The sequence below is a fragment of the Lottia gigantea genome (genome assembly GCF_000327385.1).
Source record: "Lottia gigantea unplaced genomic scaffold LOTGIsca_22, whole genome shotgun sequence".
Classification (NCBI taxonomy): Eukaryota; Metazoa; Mollusca; class Gastropoda; family Lottiidae; genus Lottia; species Lottia gigantea.
In genome coordinates, this window is record NW_008708555.1 from 1,129,036 (window position 1) to 1,151,742 (window position 22,707).

Sequence of the window (22,707 nt, forward strand, 5' to 3'; positions counted from 1 at the left end):
TACAGTGACATTTCCAGCAGTTAGAGTTCAAATTCTTAAAATTAAAATTAATGGTATTGTCATGATATTCTGGGTAATAAACAATTAATAGCAAAAAAATATCCGACAACCAACAGTGGTTCGAGGTAGATGGGTGGGGCTCTCTTTCACCCCCAGGAATTTCTTTTTAACATATGCTCTCCTGCATTTTTTTTCCTTGGTTTCGGGATACCCCCGGGTTGGAGGCCCGTGGACTTAGTTCAACCAGTGCTTATGGTATTGAACCACTGGCAACCAAAACAAACTACCGGTTGATAAGGTCCCTTTCATAATGTTTGCAGAAAACTTTGTAAGTGAACGGGATATTCGGTATTAGAGCGTCAAAATAAATCAATAAACACAAACTGGTTCTGTGGCCGAATCATGTGATGGCTCTGAAAATAATCAAGAAAGAGTATATCAAAAACTATAAAATTATTTACCTGTCGATTTACCTGGTGTCAGAATCCTTCTAAAAATAATTAGCGTTTTTTAATAATTATTTGAAGCCTATTGTATTCATCGTGATATTCAGTGATTCTGTTTTGACACTAGGTAATGGTGAGTTTGAAAATTATAAATATTATGTTTATTTTATGAGGGACTATCGCTTTAAACTACTGTAAATAACTTACTGAACGATGGATCGATTTCTAATTTGATTGGATATTTCGGCTTTCCGCCGCCGCATTCACCATCGCCCTTCAATACAATCTGGTGGTCATTTCTCAGAAATGTTGAAAATTCACCATCAGTTCCGAATTTAATCCATTCATTCTGAAATTCAAACAATTTTATATAATAAAATCTTGTTCAGAAACTCGTCTGTTATGAGTTTAAAATCAACTTGCAAAATACAGAGCCGTAATCACATACATGTGCAGGCAAACAGTGGCGGAGCCACAGGGGGGGGGCAGGATGCGGCAGCAGATATCTCACCCCCTGGAACGTAAACCTGGCTCCGCCACTGCAGGCAAAGGACGCTAATGCAAGAACAATTGAAAAGAAAATAAAAAAAATAAAAAAATAAATACAAAAAAAAAAAAATTTAGCTAACAAAAATGAAATTATCAGAAATGATAATTTCCATGTCAAAGTGTTAAATATATTGCTTATTTTCGACGTGTTTCCCCCGCCTTAGGACGACGGGGGAAACACGTCCAAACGTTGCATAAAACTTTAACCAGTGATTGTTGTTCCATAAAGCTGTGCCTATATATAATTTTATTAAGTTTCCATTTCTCATGCAATGTATATCCGGTCATTTCGTCAAGGCACAGGTTCGCCTTCGGTTTGACCAATCGTACCTTAAGGTGTGGGCACACGAACGGTCTTGGTCGGAGACTTTTGTCGCCGATTAGCGTCTTGTCTTGAGTTTCAACGACTGACACGGGCACACGAGGAGACAAAAATCTCCAGTCGGTCGTTTTCCACCTTATCGATAATCACGTGCGGAGCATGCAATTGAAGGGAAAATGAATCTGATTGGATGGTGACGGTCTGTCTCGCAGACGATAAAACTATCGGAGACAATTTGTTTGGTATTATAAATCCTGTCGGCGACACGATAATCTTGTCGTCGAAACACGGGCACACGCGAGATTTTACTCAAGATTTGAGTCGGCTACAAAAATCTCCGTCCAAGGCCACTCGTGTTCCCGCACCATTAGTCTCAGAAACGAGATTTTTTCTAGCTAAGATAAGGTTACAGTGTTCACAGCACACCTTCGTAATTTGAGCCTTCAAATCCATGTGTGTGCAGAATTATTCTAAAAGTTAAAAAGACAATTCGTCTTTTCTTCAGATTCTGTCATATATAGATGTATAGAACAGACATTCATAGAAAGAGAAAGCAATTTGTAAAGGAATTACGTGATTCTCGTAAATTTATTTTATTGTACCAAATTAGCTTGACACTGACTTTGGAGAAAAAATGCAATTGCCTGATTTGGTTGGCACTTGTTTAATTCTCAACTAAGTCGCCATTTTGGAAAGATCATGTGGCAGTCACGTGACTAACAGAATCGAAATTACATGAAGTAAAAAAAAAAATATTCAATTGTTATTCGAATTTAATTTCAGGAATATGAAAAAATATAAAAACAACTTTTCTTATTTCATATGCAACATTTTCATTGTCGACATATATGGCCACTGGGTCTCCGGAGAACATTCCTAATCACGCCCCATTATTTCGTTACAATTCATATTAGCTAATGAAATATGGTTTTTAATCGTGTTTAAGATCCCTTTTAAAGGGATTGTAAAGAGGTTTTTAATCTCTTTATGTGCATCGTGGACACTGATATCATCCTTTGCAGAGGCCACAGACGTCTGATCAACAATTGGAATGGTGTAAATGGTTAAAATCTCTTAAAGTTAATGACAGTATTGAAAACGTTACCTACCATTCCACTAAGTATAAGACCAGTATCAGTTACGCTCATAACGGCCATTCCTTTGTAATCACAGCTTGATGTATATCCTGAGCACGATTGTACCCAACCATACCTCATTACCTCTCCCCTTATTTGCTGAGTGAAGTTAGAATCTGTTTCAATAATAGTCATCGTCTGTATAATAAACATAAAAATAAACATTTACTGATAACTTCAATTAACAAGAGTGTCTTCATCACTGCTACAACCATTTCATTGTTTTAAAGCGATGATTGTTTCCGTGCAGTAAGAGTAACAATGTTTTCTTTGCATGCGCAAAAGCACCAAGATCAAGTGGCACACAAATCCGAATTCGGTGTAGGTGTGAATGCAATGCACTGAAAACGTTTTAGTCCCTGAATTCGTATGGCTGCCTGGAAGTAATTTCGTGCTAGTGTGAACGTAACTTTAGACTTTTTTGTCTGAAATTAGGCAACTGATTTTTAAATTAAACTTAAAACGATCAATGTATGGGCACATGAATTCAGAGAATGTACAAGCCTCAAAATGATTTATGGCTGCGACTTGTGACGATAGCCTTCAGTGGCCCCCATAAGCCTTACTGCTGAGTCTTGTGACGGCTGTGGCTTGTAGCTTTCAAAACAAACCCATTAGTGACTTACTGTTGCGACTTGTGACGGCACCTACGTATAGCCCCTTAATGAGTTGCAGTATGTGACAGCTTTAATTAATCAACTTTTTTGTAGTTCATCGTGGTTTAACTTACTTTTACATCTACACCAATTTTGTAATATGTTGTTCGACCTGAATTTTCATGGTTATAAGATTCCGAAGAGCATGATGTACCATCTATATACCGCTGGTTTGGGTACATCACGAAGTTTGCAGATTGTAATGTCAGATATTCGGACGGAGTTGGTGTATTCATGCCTTTACAATAAATCTTTACTGGTCTATAGTTGTATATTGCAGGGTATAGCCAGTATTCGCCGTCTGTGTTGTAGTTAGGGTCACATAATTGTACCCGGGCACACGACTGTAGGTCTACATCTGTTAAAAAAATATCGTAGTATCAGACTAAAGGGGAATCAGGGAGCTGAAAATTGTGGCTAAGGGACAAACATAGCCCACCCCACTTTTGTCAACATGATAAGAACATAGACAAATCTCTTGGTATTAGTCTTATTAGCCATACCCATTTACACCTTGGTCGACTGGAAAATGAGAAAAGATGACTTTCACACGTCGACCAAGATTATTACCCACAACCCCCATTTGTTCGACATAAACAAGCATATGACATCAAGTAAAAATTTCCAACGCTCTAACCGACTGTTATACAAAACTCCTCAAACAAAAACTAGTTCAGATGTCTGGTAGCAATAGAAAATATACATAAAGAAAATATTCCTGCGGATCTTTTTGGGGGAAATTTTTTTTATTGATTATCTTAAATACCATAGAAGAAAACGATCACCTGGTCAATATCAAGCATAGTCTAACGGTAGGTGTAAAATTCACGAACTGCCCGAATTGGGTCAGAAAAGACCTAAAAATTGAGACAAAAGTTGCGCCGAAGGCTTCAACAAATTTGTGATTGAAAACGAAAGAATATTTTAAAACATATTTTATGATCACAGCAACTATGTTTCTTCATGTACATTAATTATAGTACTTTCATTCATACTAACACTAACAATCAATTGATATGATTTTATTATTATATCAGAATATTTAGGCCTATTTATTTGTGGTCAGTGATGAACTAATGCAGCTTGCTCATGGATGTGAGAGCAATATTGTTTTTTAATAATATCCATCCCAATCACGATTTGGAAATTTTGTAGCTTCCAGCCTGTCAGTTTATGGTCATTTCCTACACAATTTGGGTTAGGCCGTGTCTGTTTATGGTCATTTACAGTGCGATATGGGTTAGGCTGTGTCAGTTTATGGTCATTTACTACGCGATTTGGGTTAGGCCGTGTCAGTTTATGGTCATTTCCTACACAATTTGACCATTTTACACTCACTGATAATCTGACAATCAGACCCACCCCCTTGTACCGTCACTGGCGCAGCCAATGTCAGATTAGCTTTGCACTTTTTAATAAAAAAATTATACTTACACCTCAAATAATATGTGGAGCCTTGCTTCGAAATCAAACTGGTAGCTAAAGCAGTAGGTGTTCGTGGATGGACCAGGCAGGTTTCCGTCAACTTGTCATAAAAGAATGATATTTTATCAGCAAGTGTAGTCAGCATACCACATCCACTGGCGCTTTTAATATTCTGAATTACAGAAACTCCTGGTAGTGTTACATTGCTCATATATACCAGAAAATATACCTCTGATATCATTTCGTCTTATATTTACAGCCTTGCGTTACGTTTTCTGCTTTTATAAATGTTTCAAACCGTTTTCGGTCGTCAGTGACCTATTGATAACAAATGAAACACGTTCAGTAGAAAACCAACTTGCTAGGCCAACGAGTAGTTTGCTAACTGAAGACAGAACAGTCTCAGTAGACTAAATACGCCATGAAAGATAGATTCTGTCGAATCCAATCATGCATAAGTTTTGAGACAAAAATCCCATGGTTATTAAATACGTCTCGAATGTAAGCTCCGTTGACACAAAGATATTATCATGCACCGAATGAAATGGTTACATATTTGGCCCATGAGAACCACGGTGTATATTATATGCAACGTAATGGGCTATATCAGAGGATTTCGATCTATTAGCCCTTCCAGGATTCTTGTTATATAAATCCTTAATATTTCGGTATTCTTTTGCATGATGGAGTTTATAGCCTGACTGAATAGATGGACTGAAATTATGATTGTCCAAAAAAGTCATGCTAAACAATTCAGCACCGCACAGTCACTAATGCTAGATCGACATAAATAAATATGAATGAGACATCTTTTCATTGTGTTAGTTGATAATGATTTTAATTCAGAACCCGCCAAGATAACGTTCGATCACAGCCTTAGTAGAGCCGTCTGGATATTTTTTAATTTAATATTATAGTTTGAACACAAAATATTTTTTACTGGAGATTTAACTTTTTTTTGGTTAATTTTATCATCTTCATTTGCTCATTCAGGTGCAGCAAAGTATCTTATTTTATTTCTTTTGTTTCGTGGTTCTTTATAGTTAAATATTCCTCAGATGAAACGCTTCGTTCTAGTTCATGTTAACCTACGGTACATTTTTAGTGAGTCAAGTGAACTTTTGTCTGTGATCTGATCATTCATGCATAGAACTTAGCTTATTGAACGCAAGACTGGTTGTTAGAACTAATACCGACTCCTTCTGAGAATATGGTCTGTTAAAAATTGTTCAATATTTCATAACCAAAGGGAAGTTTTGAAACAGACCATTGGGCACAAGTTAATTCTTTGGAACGAAGAGTGTTACCAGACCATTTGAACAAAAGAAGATATTTATAAGTACAGTGAATCACGACCACATTAGCGACTTCGGTATGCGGTTGGTACAAAAGAAGCCACTGAGAAACTACGTATGGTTTGAAATAACACACACGAACGTAGTTCACAAACATTTTCGATTCGAATTTTTGAAAACATTCAATTTACATTTGATTTTAAGGCTTTGAAAGATTTAAGGTCTTTTTTTGAAAAAAAAAAAAAAAAAAAAATTCCATTGATTAAGTCGAGGTAGAGACTTTCGTTGTGAGTTATTTGTATATGTAGTATCGTATGCCACTTCGGTCTGCAGTTTTTATGTAATACTTTAATTACTTTTATGGTGTTATTAAGATTGAGTGTAAAGTGACCTATTCCGTCTACATCATCATTTGATTTTACTTAAAGGGACAAGTTTGCCATTTTTTTGGACCAATTGTACCTTAGTCTCAAAAGTTTTCAGACGAATCAGCCACAGTGTTCACAGCTCACCGTCGAAATATGAGTCTTCAAATCCCCGTTTGTCTAGAATTATCCGCGTTTGAAAGTTAAAAAGACGAGTCGTCTTTTCTTGATATGATGCTGATGCCTTATATAGAAAATGAAGGTTAAAGTCCTAGTTTGAGGTATTTTTGAAGGAATTATGCTATTCTCGTATATTTCTGGTACTTCTGTAGACTATTAACATATATTTAAGACCCAAATCAACCACTGATAATCTCTTTAAGAATTTAAGGAGATGGTAAGCAAAAAACTTGAGACCCATGCATATATCACTGAGTTAAACGATTATCGTCTGTCTCTTTAATGAAAACAACTGGGAGCACTGAATTTGAAACGTACCCTTTTCTCTTTTTTATTATATATATATAAACCGAAACAACGAGATGTGCTAGGGTTGGCGATGTGGTGTTTGTACCTTCCTTCCACGTCAATTTATACGTTAAAGCAACATTTCTATATGATGTTCAAAATACCAGGTATGTAATGCAAGGTCTTCTTAAATCGTAAGACTAAACTCTCATGTTCAAGGGAATCAATTCATCTCAGCCATAAAATCGGACCACAATAAAGCAATTAAGCCGACCCAGCCCTGCATCAATATGGTCTCACTCGGGGAGCCGAGAGTTACCAGGTTGTCTTAGGAGGGACGAATCAGCCCAGGGTGGAAACGCAGCAGGCAAAAGTCCCCATGTCGCGCAGTAGTGGGATCGCACCCGTGAATAGGCATCTGTTAGTAGCCTGTCCGATATAATTGGACCCATTCCATTTTTCTAAAATTTGCCTGATACTTCTTGCCGTCTGAAAGTGAATGACTCTTCAATTTTTTCTGAAATATCAATATTTGGGTCCAGGAAAATAAATCAAAAGTCTTATTTTTCATTTCCAAGGGAGTGAATTCATCTCAGCCAAATCGGACCACAATTATACCCATGCCTGTATTTCGTCTCACTCCGTTTCATGTGCAGGAAACTAGCGGTTGGCTGCTAATTTCTGCAAAACTTGTTTGTATGGGAATGTAGTGGCAGTTATTTGCCGAAACCCTTTGCATCCTTGCGTCTCGGGTTATGACTGTGGTCATTTTCGGCATTCGGATTTTCAGTCTCTGAAGCGGCCATTTCTGTCAGCTTATGGGCAATATCAGAATTCGATTACTACGACTTAACAGCTCCGCTGGCTACGGATCTGGTTGTCTTGGAGATACGAGATTGGAGCAGACGATATATTTTACTCGGTAAATGACCCACGTTCTAATTCTAGTGAACTGAGTACAATAAACGACGCCAATTAATTGATTTACCATCTTATTAAAAAGGAGTTTCAACGATATATTAATGTAATTAAAATTGAAAAAAAACATTTAAATTGTTCTTGAAGCAAAAAAATATTTTTCAGACACTCAAAAAGTAAGAGATAAAAACAACGGCTGTAATTACAACACGTGATCGATAAACACATATTCAGAATTCGATATATTTTAATTAAAATTCAAATTCGCCGTTTTTTTAACAGCTAAGAAATAACCGCCAATGCCTAATCATTAGATACAATTAAAATCATGTAAGCATGAAAATAGGTTGCCAAGGAGAGTAATATACATATTTTGCATACATGAAACTCTCGCTAATCCGACATTGTTTTACGGTATCAGTGTATGTCGGATTACACAGAGTATACTGTATTATCTCACGGAAGTTGTAAATGCAGCGATTTGGTTGGATTCTACGTTAGCGAATACAGCCAATCAGAGTCCCAGACAGAAAATCTGTAAACAATAAGGCATAGTATTCGTTGTCTTTCTGTCCAATCAAAAAGCTATTCCGTGATTCAAGAAAGGTGGTTATTGCAGTCATATTGGTATACGTTCGTGATAGCTTGGCCTTTTGAGGATGGCGTTACTTCAGCCTATCAGTCATCTTTCAAAAAGTCAAAAAAGACCAATCTGTTGGTCGATATCATGATGTACATTTCCCATACAAAAGTACGTATAGTTCTTACATGGAAATAACACACACGAATGTAGTTCACAGCCATTTTGAATCTCTTCCCCGACTTAATAAGTCGAATTTTAAAAAGGGATACAATCATTCAACAAAGCCTGCAATTACCTTAAAAAACATTTCTTAACCTTGAACTGTGATTTGAAGGCTTTGTTGAAATATTCAAAATTCAACTTCTTAAGTGAAGCAAGAGATTCAAAATGGTTGTCAACTACGTTCGGGCGTGTTATTTCCATGTAAACACTCTACGTAGTTTCGTATGTTAGATTTTCGAGAACCTTTTAAAAATAGACTGAGCATTACATCTGACTGTTAGTTCCTAAATTTGCTATCTTCACCCTTTATAAACGAACGAAAGAAAATATAATAGTAATATTCTATTTAATTATAATGAGAAATTGGTATATTAGCCACAATTAATGTTAATCTTATGGTAAACTGTTCGTGGTGACGACTCTTCGTAAAATTGTGTTTGTTTTGTATCATACAAAATACACGGACCACCCGAAAGAATTATCGAGGCAGTAACACACTTTTTTTCACTTGCACAAAAAGCTTTGCACTCCTCGGGTGTCGTGATTTCAATGTTAAAAGCAATTGTTGGACTGCGATAAAAGCTACATAAATAATCCACGTGTACCCACCATGTACATGGCGTGTAGCAGTTCTGTCTACACAGGGTTAGGTTTTCAGTGCCCACATAAAATCTGTTTAACCCATACGCTGAACCATTTCTCGTTTCCTCTTGAAACTTGCATGTTTCTGGAAAAAAACATCATCATTATCAAACTTATGATTAGAGAATATAATATTATGTTTACAGGCCTTGAGTAAAACATAAGGTTGCTAAAAGCCCAGCGACGAATTGTAGGATATCGAAACCAAACAAAAAAATGTGATATTGCTCTACTTGGCTATCCCACAATTCGTTATTTTTTTTTCAAGAAATGTGTCCTTCACGATACGCTTAAAAGTAACATCATTAGAACGGGACTGTGATATCCTCTTACGTGGTCACAACCCAATTTTGATGGTCAAAACTTTTCCTCTTTCGTTTGAAGTATTTTGTAAGTCAAAGGCAACATCTTTTAATCCTTTCACTAACGAATCGCTCTCGTTTAATCACTCCCAATATACGCTGCATACCGAGTGTTGTAAAAATAAGATACAGTACTGTGTTGCATATGGTGTTGAATACATGGAAATAACACACATGAGCGTAGTTCACAACCATTTTGAATCTCTTCCTCGACTTTTTAAGTCGAATTTCTTAAAAAGGTCTAATATTTCAGCAAAGCCTTCAAATCACATTTAAAACCTTACTTAAGACTTTCCATGTGAATTGAACGCTTGGTTGAAATATTTCAGTTTTTTCAAAATTCAAAAGTCGAGGTAATACAAAATGAAGTTGCCAAAAGAGTATGTATAAATCTCGCTTACCTTTACCAACAAAATACACAGAATCACCAGACGACATTATATTACTAGCTGTTGGATTCATCGTACACTGGTTGTTATTACCATTGTAAATGAACGATGTTTTTTTGGCAGCTGTTGTAAGAGAAGCACAGCTCGATGTTGATTTGATGTTATGGACAGTAGAATTATCTAAAATCGTTACATTTCTTGACATCATTACAAACAATACTTCAGTTATCATTCTGATTTATTGCCTATCTTAGATCCTGTTAACCACGATAGTGAATTTTGCGTTTGAAGCAAGTAGTTAACCTATTCCTGTATTTATTGCAAACTACCATCGATTTTAATTCTTAACTGATGGTTGAATATTACAATATTACTCGACAAATCTGGTCCTTTCTGTTCCTTGGACGTGATATGCCAGTGGGATACCGGCCTAAAAATATAAAATATCGTTTGGGAGAGACGCACTATCAGATAGATAGTGGGGACCCACTTGGGGTTGTTAGTTTTTGAGAATGGTCACCATGCTTGAAACACAAGGCAATATCTTGATAGACTCATTAATGGTCCAGCTTTGTATAGATACCAAACTTTATGCGAAATTTGTCTTTTAACATGGTAAAAATTATTAAAATCATGGGTCGAAGCAACTCCCAAAAATGTGACATTATAGGTCTGGCCCGATTGTTATGATATCCCATCTGTCTATTATGTCTGAGGAAGGAGTAAGGCCGGATTTGTCGTGAAATTCCAGAACAACAGAGTTAACAATTGCGACCTTTTGCATACTGCTGCGTTTTTGGAAAATATACTACTACTATATGACAAGACTTCATAAAAATTCGACAAAAAACTGGTTGTATTGATTCATTCTGGGAAAGAATGAGGATTACAAAATAGTTAAACAAATTGTTTTATATTGGAAAACTGACGTGAAGTTCAAATAGGTCACCACTAAACCACTGCCGGACTTCGAGCCCTGATAAAAATTGAGGTGCGGAAAAGTTTCTATAAACGTCCCCTGATCAAGCTCTAGCATTTACCAAAATGTCAGATAGACGTGCTGTAACACAAAAAGAAAACAACATGCACAGCTCTCGAAGAACTAATACATTGTAGGAAAGGAATTGATGAGCTGAAAAAGGTCGTATTTCAGAATTTTGACGCAATTTTAACAATAAGCCACATCACCAAATGGCTTACTTGTGATTCAAATGAAAGTTCATAGCCCAGGGTAATAAAAAGTAGTTGTCTTATGGCAAGCCTTTAAGGAGCTATATTACATAATTTATAAATGGTTTCTAAACGGTCATTTTGGCCCATTTTATAAAATATAATCCAGAAAGTGTTTCGAAAATTGATCCTAAAATGATGGTCTATGTTTAAACGTTTAGCTCTGCTTAAATCTCACGATATCGTAGTTTCTAGGTATACGGGTATAGGAAAAATGCCATATAGTATCGTCTGTTTTTTTTTCTCATACCGTTTTTTTCGATAATATGGTATATAGCCCAACTCTACCATAGAAACCACGGACTAGAGAGAATCGCTTCATCTGAGGAGTATTTAACTACAAAGAACCACGAACCAAAACGAATCAAAAGAAATAAAATAAGATACTTTGCTGTACCTGAATGAGCAAATGAAGACGATAAAATTAAACAAAAAGAGCTTAATCTCCCATACAAAATAACACGTGTTCAAACTATCATATCAAATGTAAAAGTATCCTGAAGGCTCTAAGGCTGCGATCAAACGGAACCTGGGCCATGAACTGAATAATTATATATTATTATGGAAAAAGTAGATCATGTAAAATTTTCATGGGCGACGGGAGAAAAGTAAATTTAATAGAAAGCGAATATACTGGAATAGAAAATTGAGCCAATGATAGGTTCATATGCCTTTTATTATAAACTCAAATGATGAAAATGGCAAATCCTTGCTTCGCAAGCGCCAAATATGTAATATTCCATTCGACGCATGTGAATATCGCTGTCAGTCACTGCGCCACTAGGGGCACAGGTGCACCCCTACTTTATTTTTGACAAATTTGAAGATATGGTTCTTATACGTTTCCCCAAAAATATGTGTCTGAATATTTTGAAAATGTTCGTGGGTAAACCCTCTCAGACACTCCATGAGAGGCTAGCGACATGAGGTTTACACATACTATTTTAAATTCGGCCTTGACTTTGAGTCAGTCTCTCCCCTATTTGTACCCCTGGACTCGACAGGCTGCAGCTGCCACTGATCGCTGTGTCAACGAGTGAGACGTACTGAATAACCACGGAAATTTTTGCATGATTGGATTTCACAGAATGCACTTTTCATAACGTGTTCAGTCTACTGAGACTGTTCTGCCTTAGTTAACAAACTACTACGTAGGTTTTCTCTACTTAACTGGTCTCTTAGGATCAAAAGGTCTCAGACGGCCAATTAAAACGTTAAGTAAAATTTTATGGAAGTCAAAAGGGTCGCAAGGCTGTAAAAACTAGACGGAATGATATCAGAGGTATATTTTCTGGTATATATGAGCAATGTAACACTACCAGGAGTTTCTGTAATTCAGAATATTAAAAGCGTCAGTGGATGTGGTATGCTGACTACACTTGCTGATAAAATATCATTCTTTTATGACAAGTTGACGGAAACCTGCCTGGTCCATCCACGAACACCTACTGCTTTAGCTACCAGTTTGATTCCGAAGCAAGGCTCCACATATTATTCGAGTTGTAAGTATAAATTTGAATTATGAATTAAAACTACCTAGTGAATCTGACAGTGGTGTCACAGGTGAAGGTAAAGCGGGGGTGGGGGTGGTACTAGAAAAATAGTTTGCAACCCTAATCACCCCACTCTTCATTTTAACGTTTTTTATACGTTTTTGCCCAAAAATTTATTATTTATTTCATTATTTGGCCACTTCAGATAGGTTAGACCAAACATTCGTTCCGCTTTTATTAGTTTTTATCTTTTATTTAGCCACTTCAGTTAGAGTATAAAAGTGTCGCTCTTGAACATTCGTCCGTTTGATGACACCGTGAGACTATTATATTTTTATCGTGTCCAATGCTGGGATATTGTGTCGCGAACAAAAAGTGTGTCTAATGCTTAGCGGAATACACCTTGTTCACGTCACGAAGTCCCATCGTTGGACAGACAAGAAAATGTGATTGACTGGTGGTGTTATTATATGATAAATGTCCATGAGACCGGTCTATAGACCCCAACAAAAGTGGATAATAAAAAACGGAACGAAAGTTTGGGGTAATTTTAATAACTGCCACGACAGGGTGAGGTATAAAAGATAATGAATTAAAACAAATTCACCCCAAAGAGCCATAGAAATATTCTCCAATTGCTCCAAGAATTCCAATTGATACCAAACACCTGCACAAGAACATGCAGGCATATCGCACAGAAGATAACATCAAATATACCCTGTAACTGTATCATGATATCATTTGTTTGTTAATTTCGAACAAATGATGTTTGTGGGCTATAATCTTGGTCGGCATCATCTTTTCTCATTACTCCAGTCGACGCAGCTGTAATTGGGTACGGATTATCCGGAGAAATCAATGCCAAGAGATTTGTCCAATGATCCTATGTGAACCTAAGTTTTTATCCTTGTAGTTCCTTTCTTATCAGTGGCAGAGCCAGGTTTACGTCCGAGAGGGGCGCGATATATGAGATTGCCCGAGTCTCTAACCTAGTTATGAGAAATTTTGCCCGAAAAACTTGCTTTTGGGGCTGCGGGGGAGGTGGGGGAGGGGGCTGCCCCGATTCCTACGGCCCCGCCCTTTAGTCTGATACTACGATATTTTTTTTAACAGATGTAGACCTACAGTCGTGTGCCCGGGTACAATTATGTGATCCTAACTACACCACAGACGGCGAATACTGGCTATACCCTGCAATATACAACTATAGACCAGTAAAGATTTATTGTAAAGGCATGAATACACCAACTCCGTCCGAATATCTGACATTACATTCTCCAAACTTCTTCGCATTCTCAAATCATCGCTATATAGATGGTACATCATGCTCTTCGGAATCTTATAACCATGAAAATTCAGGTCGAACAGATTATTCCAAAATTGGTGTCGATATAAAGGTAAGTTAAACCAAGATGAACTCCAAAAAATCTGGATTAATTACAGTCATCAAGTCACGTGAGTTGTATAATGGATCTACTGAAGGCTGACGTCGTCAGTCACTAGCCGTACAAGCCACAGCCGTAACTCATTAGGAGGCCGTTACAAGCCACAGCCGTAAGTCACCATCTACTGAAGGCTGCCATCGTAAGGCTTCTAAAAGTCTCAAGCTGCAGTCATAAGTCAGTAGAAGCTTCTAAACTACTGTGTGCCGCATCTATTAGTCAAAAGGGAACCCAGCTGGATACGTAAGTCTTAAGGGTACTGCTTAGGCTGCCATCCGTCACAAGCTGCATCCGTTAGTTAAAAGGGGACTATTTGCAGCTGCCGTCACAAGCTGCAACCGTTCGTAAAAAGGGAACTATTGGCAGCTGCCGTCACAAGCTGCATCCGTTAGTTAAAAGGGGACTATTTGCAACTGCCGTCACAAGCTGCACCCGTTAGTTAAAAGGGGACTATTTGCAACTGCCGTCACAAGCTACATCTGTTAGTCTAAAGGGGACGACTATAAGAAGACTGCCATCAAGAGCTGCTTCCATAAGTCACAAGGGGGCTACTGAAAGCTCTCGTCTAAAGCTGCAACCGTTAGTCATAAGGGGGCTACTGAAGCTGTGGTCACAAGTTGTATTTCACTATGACTAATATCAAACCACAGCTCTAAATAGCCCCTTAATGACAAATGTCCATGAGAGCTTGTGGCGACAGCTTTCAATAGCATTAATGACTTATGATTTCAGACAAAAATGAAGTCTAAATGGTTATTTTATTTTATACAGACGATGACTATCATTGAAACAGATTCTAACTTTACTGATCAAATAGAAGGAGAGGTTATGAGGTATGGTTGGGTTCACGCGTGCTCAGGATATACATCTACCTGTTATCATAATGGAGTGGCCGCCATGACCGTAACTGATACTGGTTTTATATTTAGTCGGTTGGTAGGTAACTTTTTCAATACTTTCATTAACTTAAAGGAATTGTAAAGAGGGTTTCTAAAAAAGTTAACTTTTTTCGGATAGCATCGATCTGCAACATTCCAATTTTCAATCCGACATCTGTTGTTCTTGCAAATGAATTACATCAGCTTCTCCTATACACATAATCAGTTTTAAAAAACCTCTTTATTGTAATACATAAATAACTTATTAAACGAGTCTGTTGATGTTGTTAATACTGAAATATTGTATGTTAAAATGGCCGAAAATTGACTCCGTTAGATCAAATACATATCAATTTTGTATCTCGCTTTCACTAAACAATATGATTATAATAAAAAAATTGTTTTTCAGAATGAATGGATTAAATTCGGAACTGATGGTATATTTTCAACAGTAGTGAGAAATGACCACCAGATTATATTGCAGGGCGATGGTGCATGTGGCGGTGGGAAGCCGAAATATCCAATCAAATTAGAAATCGATCCATCGTTCAGTAAGTTATTTACAGTAGTTTAAAGCGATAGTCCCTCATAAAATAAACATAATATTTATAATTTTTAAACTCACCATTACCTAGTCGACAGGTAAATAATATTTATAGTTTTTGATATACTTTTTCTTGATTATTTTCAGAGCCATCACATGATTCGGCCACAGAACCAGTTTGTGTTTATTGATTTATTTTGCCTATTGACGCTCTAATACCGAACATAGCCTGCCAACGAATGATCCAGTATGTGTATTGGACTCATTTCATGTCTACCTCATTGATTTTGTCGAATTTCCCGACTTTTACTTGGTGTTTTGATAGATTTGATTAAATTTTAGATATTGATTTTTTATTTCATAAGTAGTAAAAGAATTTTATCTGATTTAGATTTCAACTATTGAGCGAGAATGAAACCATTTTTGTAAATTCCTATTTATTTCCAGTCTTTGACACCCACACTTCTGTCTTCTACGAGGATAAGAAAGTCTCCCGTCGCAGCTCATCCGGGTACTGTGAAAATTTAATATGATATAAAAACTTGGATTAATTATAATTAAGTAAAGATTAAAGAATTATTCACACTGACATTCTGAAGCCATTTAAAAAAAGGAACAAGGTATTTTGATCACAGTAATACGGGCACAGAGTATTTTGGTCACAGTAATACGGGCACAAAGTATTTTGGTCACAGTAATACGGGCACAAAGTATTTTGGTAACAGTAATAAGGGCACAAAGTATTTTTGTCACAATAATACCGGCACAAAGTATTTTGGTCATATTAATAAGGGCACATTGTAATTTGGTCCCGCAGCCCCACAAGCAAGCTTTTCGGGCAAAAATCTCATAACTAGGTTAGAAATTCGGGCAACCTTAGATTTTTTGCCCCCCTATCGTATACCGAATTTGCTTATGTGAACGCGATCAACTATATTTATCTTTCTTTGTTCAAATGGTCTGGTAACATTCTTCGTTCCAAAGAATTAACTTGTGCCCAATGGTCTGTTTCAAAACTTCGCTTTAGTTATGAAATATTGAACAATTTTTAACAGACCATATTCTCAGAAGGAGTCGGTATTAGTTCTAACAACCAGTCTTGCGTTCAATAAGCTAAGTTCTATGCATGAATGATCAGATCACAGACAAAAGTTCACTTGACTCACTAAAAATGTACCGTAGGTTAACATGAACTAGAACGAAGCGTTTCATCTGAGGAATATTTAACTATAAAGAACCACGAAACAAAAGAAATAAAATAAAATACTTTGCTGCACCTGAATGAGCAAATGAAGATGATAGAATTAAACAAAAAGAGCTTAATCTCCCATAAAAATTTTGAGTTCAAACTTTAATATTAAATTAAAAAATATCCAGACGGTTCTACTAAGGCTGTGATCGAACGTTATCTTGGCGGGTTCTGAATTAAAATCATCATCGACTAACAGAATGACAAGACGTCCTATTTATATTTATTTTGTCAATCTATCCCAGGGGATTACAACCAAGGACAATTTTCCGGAATAGGCTAAGTTTGACTTATTTTTTAGTGATGAGAGCGGAGGTTGGGGGTGGTGGTTCCTAAATTGTTTAGTATGAATTTTTTGGACAGTTATAATATCAGGCCATCTATTCAGTCTAGCTATAATCTCCAACATGAAAAAGAATACAGAGGAAACCTAAGAGAAAGAGCTAATGGATTGAAAACCTCTGATATAGCCCATTACGTTGCATATAATATACACCGTGATTCTCATGGGCCAAATATGTAACCATTTCATTCGGTGCATGATAATATCTTTGTGTCAACGGAGCTTACATTCGAGACGTATTTAATAACCATGGGATTTTTGTCTCAAAACTTATGCATGATTGGATTCGACAGAATCTATCTTTCATGGCGTATTTGGTCGACTGAGACTGTTCTGTCTTCAGTTAGCAAACTACTCGTTGGCCTAACAAGTTATGTTTTCTACTGAACGTGTCTCATTTGTTATCAATAAGTTTGAAAACGGTCATATTAGCGGAGAACGTAAAGCAAAGCTGTTAATATAAGACGGAATGATATCAGAGGTATATTTTCTGGTATATATGAGCAATGTAACACTACCAGGAGTTTCTGTAATTCAGAATATTAAAAGCGTCAGTGGATGTGGTATGCTGACTACACTTGCTGATAAAACATCATTCTTTTATGACAAGTTGACGGAAACCTGCCTGGTCCATCCACGAACACCTACTGCTTTAGCTACCAGTTTGATTCCGAAGCAAGGCTCCACATATTATTTGAGTTGTAAGTATAAATTTGAATAACAACTTCATAGCCAATACAAGAGTGGCCGGGTATATGTGTCAGAATGCACCAAATCAATAAATTGTCGCAACCCTCCTAGACGTTTCGTAAAAGGCTTGCAGCTATGACGTCTCTACAGAGTTGTCCCCATTGAGTTAGTATGTCCCCTAATTTTTCCACATTTTTGGGAGCTGACAACCCAAAGGAAATTTTTAAACTACGTTCTAGAAATCTGGCCCAATCCGTTCCTAGGCTGTTTTTGTGGCACTGTGTGCGACACAGGAACATCAAAAGATATCCGGTAATATGTTGACAGACTCGTTAATAGTTCAGATATGAATAGATATCAAACTTTATGCAAAATATGGGTTACAAGAAAAATAGCTATTGCAGTCAAGGTATAAGACGAGGTTCTGCAGTCCTGCTCTTTAGTCTGATTTTATCATATTTTTTAACAGATGTACAGTCGTGTGCCCAAGTAAAACTATGTGATCCTAACTACACCACAGACGGCGAATACTGGCTATACCCTGCGATATACAACTATAGACCGGTAAAGATTTATTGTAAAGGCATGAATACACCAACTCCGTCCGAATATCTGACATTATTTGAAACAAACCTCTTCATGTACCAAAACAATCGCTATACAGATGGCACATCATGCTCTATGGAAACTTACGAACATGAAAATTCAGGTCGAACACTATATAACAAAATTGGTGTAGATATAAGGGTAAGTTAAACCACGATAAACTACAAAAATCTTGTTTCATTAAGGAGCTACTGAGCTGCCGTCACAGCAGAAAATGACCAATCGGCTACTGAAAGCAACAGTCACAAGTCAAAACAGAAAATCACAAATCGGCTAAACGCTGTGGTCACAAGACACAGTCGTAAGTCAATAGGGACTACTAAAAGTAAAAGCTGTGGTCACAAGACACAGCCGTATGTCAATAGGGACTAGTAAAAGCTGTGGTCACAAGACACAGCCGTAAGTCAAAAGGGACTACTAAAAGCAACAGTCACAAGACACAGCCGTAAGTCAATAGGGACTACTAAAAGTAAAAGCTGTGGTCACAAGACACAGCCGTATGTCAATAGGGACTACTAAAAGCAACAGTCACAAGACACAGCCGTAAGTCACAAGGGACTACTAAAAGCAACAGTCACAAGACACAGCCGTAAGTCAATAGGGACTACTAAAAGCAACAGTCACAAGACAGCCGTAAGTCAATAGGGACTACTAAAAGCAACAGTCACAAGACACAGCCGTAAGTCAAAAGGGACTACTAAAAGCAACAGTCACAAGACACAGCCGTATGTCAATAGGGACTACTAAAAGTAAAAGCTGTGGTCACAAGACACAGCCGTATGTCAATAAGGACTACTAAAAGTAAAAGCTGTGGTCACAAGACACAGCCGTATGTCAATAGGGGCTACTAAAAGCAACAGTCACAAGACACAGCCGTATGTCAATAGGGACTACTAAAAGCAACAGTCACAAGACACAGCCGTAAGTCAATAGGGAGTACTAAAAGCAACAGTCACAAGACACAGCCGTATGTCAATAGGGACTACTAAAAGTAAAAGCTGTGGTCACAAGACACAGCCGTATGTCAATAGGGAGTACTAAAAGCAACAGTCACAAGACACAGTCGTAAACCAATAGGGACTACTAAAAGCAACAGTCACAAGACACAGCCGTAAGTCAAGGGAACTACTAAAAGCAACAGTCACAAGACACAGCCGTAAGTCAAAAGGGACTACTAAAAGTAAAAGCTGTGGTCACAAGACACAGCCGTAAGTCAAAAGGGACTACTAAAAGCAACAGTCACAAGACACAGCCGTAAGTCAATAGGGACTACTAAAAGTAAAAGCTGTGGTCACAAGACACAGCCGTATGTCAATAGGGACTACTAAAAGCAACAGTCACAAGACACAGTCGTAATTCAATAGGGAGTACTAAAAGCAACAGTCACAAGACACAGCCGTAAGTCAATAGGGACTACTAAAAGTAAAAGCTGTGGTCACAAGACACAGCCGTATGTCAAAAGGGACTACTAAAAGCAACTGTCACAAGAAACAGCCGTAAGTCAATAGGGACTACTAAAAGCAACAGTCACAAGACACAGCCGTAAGTCAATAGGGACTACTAAAAGCAACAGTCACAAGACACAGCCGTAAGTCAATAGGCACTACTAAAAGTAAAAGCTGTGGTCACAAGACACAGCCGTAAGTCAATAGGGACTACTAAAAGCAACAGTCACAAGACACAGCCGTAAGTTGCAATTTGCATTATTTTTAAGCTGGTATACTACTGGTATGCTCTGAATATTAATGAATTATGTCCATCTATTTGTCGTTATTTCTAACGCATAGTACACGTTTTATTCAAAAACTTTCTCAAAATGTGAAAAAAAATTAGTAGCATGATTTCAGACAAAAATGAAGTCTAAATGTTTATTTTTTTATACAGACGATGACTATCATTGAAACGGATTCTAACTTCACTACTCAAATCCAGGGAAAGGTAGTTAGGTATGGTTGGGTACAATCGTGCTCAGGATATACATCAAGCTGTGATTACAAAGGGGTAGCTGGCATGAGCGTAGCTGATACTGGTCTTATATTTAGTGGAATGGTATGTAACTTTTTTTTATCTTTTTAAAAAGTTTTGGCGGAGCCGCGGTTTTTCACTAACCCGAAGTCAAGGCTTTATCTCGGCAAAAGTGTCTAGTCGTTTGGATGGAACAATAAACCGAGGGTCGTGTACTACAGGCATGTTAAAGAACCCCCGACGGTTGGAACTTGAAAGAGAGTAGGCTAATGGCGCTTCATGCAAATGTATTGTAACGAGCGATGACGCGTAACGAAACGCGTAATGTAATGAATCACGATTTGAATCGAATCATTTGAAACTAATCATTAATTGTAACGAATCGTACATTCTAACGAATCGTGCATTGTAACGAATCCTGAACTATAATGAATCAAAAATGTAACAAATCATCAATTGTAACGAATCGTGAATTGTAACGAATCATGAATTGTAACGAATCATGAATTGTAACGAACATGAATGGCAACGAATAACGAATTGAAAAAAGCACATATTGTAACGAATTACAAATGGCAACGAATCGCGTTTTGCAACGAATCGTGAATTTTGTGGAAATGCGAATTCTAACAAATCAGGTAAGCAATGCAAAGATGATACATTGGTTCTTAATTGATTCCCAGCAATGATCTTAGCTTAAAAATGACAGGGTGCGAGTTCGTGCTCTATCTGCAAACTACTGTTTTTATTTTATTCATCTATTAACATTAATATAATTATATAAAATAAAATTGTTTTCCAGAATGAATGGATTAAATTCGGAACTGATGGTGAATTTTCAACAGTACTAAGAAATGACCACACGATTGCGTTGAAGGGCGATGGTGCATGTGGCGGCGGGAAGCCGAAATATCCAATCAAATTAGAAACCGATCCATCGTTCAGTAAGTTATGTACAGTAGTTTAAAGGGAGATAAGTATAAAATTTAAAAACATTGCATCTTAAAACCAATTTAAGCGTTTTTCAATTATGACTTTGTTTTGTTGAATAATCGGAAAATATAAGAGAGATCCTTTTTAAGTTTTGACCACGGGTAAATCCATCGATGAATATCTACTCTTATTGAAAAAGTACCAAAATTTAAATATTGATGGACAACCTCAGAAGTAATTTTTCTTTAGAAATAGATGAGTAGTCCGCTATAAGTGACATCTGAGATGGTTAGTCTAATAGAAATAACATCTGAGACGAATAGTCATCTAGAAATGGCACGACAGACGGGAAGTCGGTTGGTTAGTCCACAAGAAGTGACATCTGAGATGGTTAGTCCACAAGAAGTGGCATCTGAGACGGTTAGTCTACTAGAAATGACATCTGAGAGGGTTAGTTCTCTTGAATTGACATGTGAGACGGTTAGTCCACTAGAAATGACATCTGAGACGGTTAGTCAACTTGAAATGACATCTGAGACGGTTAGTCAACTTGAAGTGACATCTGAGACGGTTAGTCTACTAGAAGTGACATCTGAGACGGTTAGTCAACTAGAAGTGACATCTGAGACGGTTAGTCATCTAGAAATGACATCTGAAGATGGGTAGTTCACTAGAAATGACATCTGAGACTGTTAGTCAACTTGAAATGACATCTGAGACGGTTAGTCAACTTGAAGTGACATCTGAGACGGTTAGTCAACTTGAAATGACATCTGAGACGGTTAGTCATCTAGAAATGGCACGACAGATGGGTAGTTCACTAGAAATGACATCTGAGACTGTTAGTCCACAAGAAATGACATCTGAGACGGTTAGTCATCTAGAAATGGCACGACAGATGGGTAGTTCACTAGAAATGACATCTGAGACTGTTAGTCCACAAGAAATGACATCTGAGACGGTTAGTCATCTAGAAATGGCACGACAGATGTGTAGTTCACTTGAAGTGGCATGTCGGATGGTTAGTCCACAAGAAGTGACATCTTAGACGTTTAGTCAACTTGAAGTGACATCTGAGACGGTTAGTTCTCTTGAATTGACATCTGAGACGGTTAGTTCTCTTGAAATGACATCTGAGACGGTTAGTTCTCTTGAAGTGACATCTGAGACGGTTAGTCAACTTGAAATGACATCTGAGACGGTTAGTTCTCTTGAAGTGACATCTGAGACGGTTAGTTCTCTTGAAGTGACATCTGAGAGGGTTAGTTCTCTTGAAGTGACATCTGAGACGGTTAGTCATCTTGAAGTGACATCTGAGACGGTTAGTTCTCTTGAATTGACATCTGAGACGGTTAGTCAACTTGAAATGACATCTGAGACGGTTAGTTCTCTTGAAGTGACATCTGAGAGGGTTAGTTCTCTTGAAGTGACATCTGAGACGGTTAGTCATCTAGAAATGACATCTGAGACGGTTAGTCATCTAGAAATGACATCTGAGACGGTTAGTCATCTAGAAATGACATCTGAGACGGTTAGTTCTCTTGAAATGACATCTG

General features: G+C 37.4%; 3 protein-coding genes across 3 annotated transcripts; 2 read left to right on the forward strand and 1 right to left on the reverse strand.

Moving 5' to 3' along the window:
- Positions 1-369: 369 nt before the first annotated feature.
- LOTGIDRAFT_159861 (hypothetical protein) lies at positions 370-4,775 on the reverse strand (the record flags this gene model as incomplete). Its single annotated transcript, XM_009054564.1, has 5 exons — positions 370-413; positions 654-795; positions 2,427-2,591; positions 3,184-3,467; positions 4,544-4,775. 5 exons carry the CDS (start codon positions 4,773-4,775, stop codon positions 370-372), a joined length of 867 nt encoding a protein of 288 aa, XP_009052812.1.
- An 8,961-nt stretch (positions 4,776-13,736) lies between these two features.
- LOTGIDRAFT_159862 (hypothetical protein) lies at positions 13,737-15,556 on the forward strand (the record flags this gene model as incomplete). The annotated part of the gene is made up of 4 exons (XM_009054565.1): positions 13,737-13,898; positions 14,676-14,879; positions 15,231-15,372; positions 15,513-15,556. The coding sequence occupies 4 exons, from the start codon at positions 13,737-13,739 to the stop codon at positions 15,554-15,556; spliced, it is 552 nt and encodes a 183-aa protein (XP_009052813.1).
- A 2,466-nt stretch (positions 15,557-18,022) lies between these two features.
- On the forward strand, positions 18,023-21,185 carry LOTGIDRAFT_159863 (hypothetical protein; the record flags this gene model as incomplete). The annotated part of the gene is made up of 3 exons (XM_009054566.1): positions 18,023-18,394; positions 20,138-20,302; positions 21,021-21,185. The coding sequence occupies 3 exons, from the start codon at positions 18,023-18,025 to the stop codon at positions 21,183-21,185; spliced, it is 702 nt and encodes a 233-aa protein (XP_009052814.1).
- Between the last annotated feature and the right edge of the window lie 1,522 nt (positions 21,186-22,707).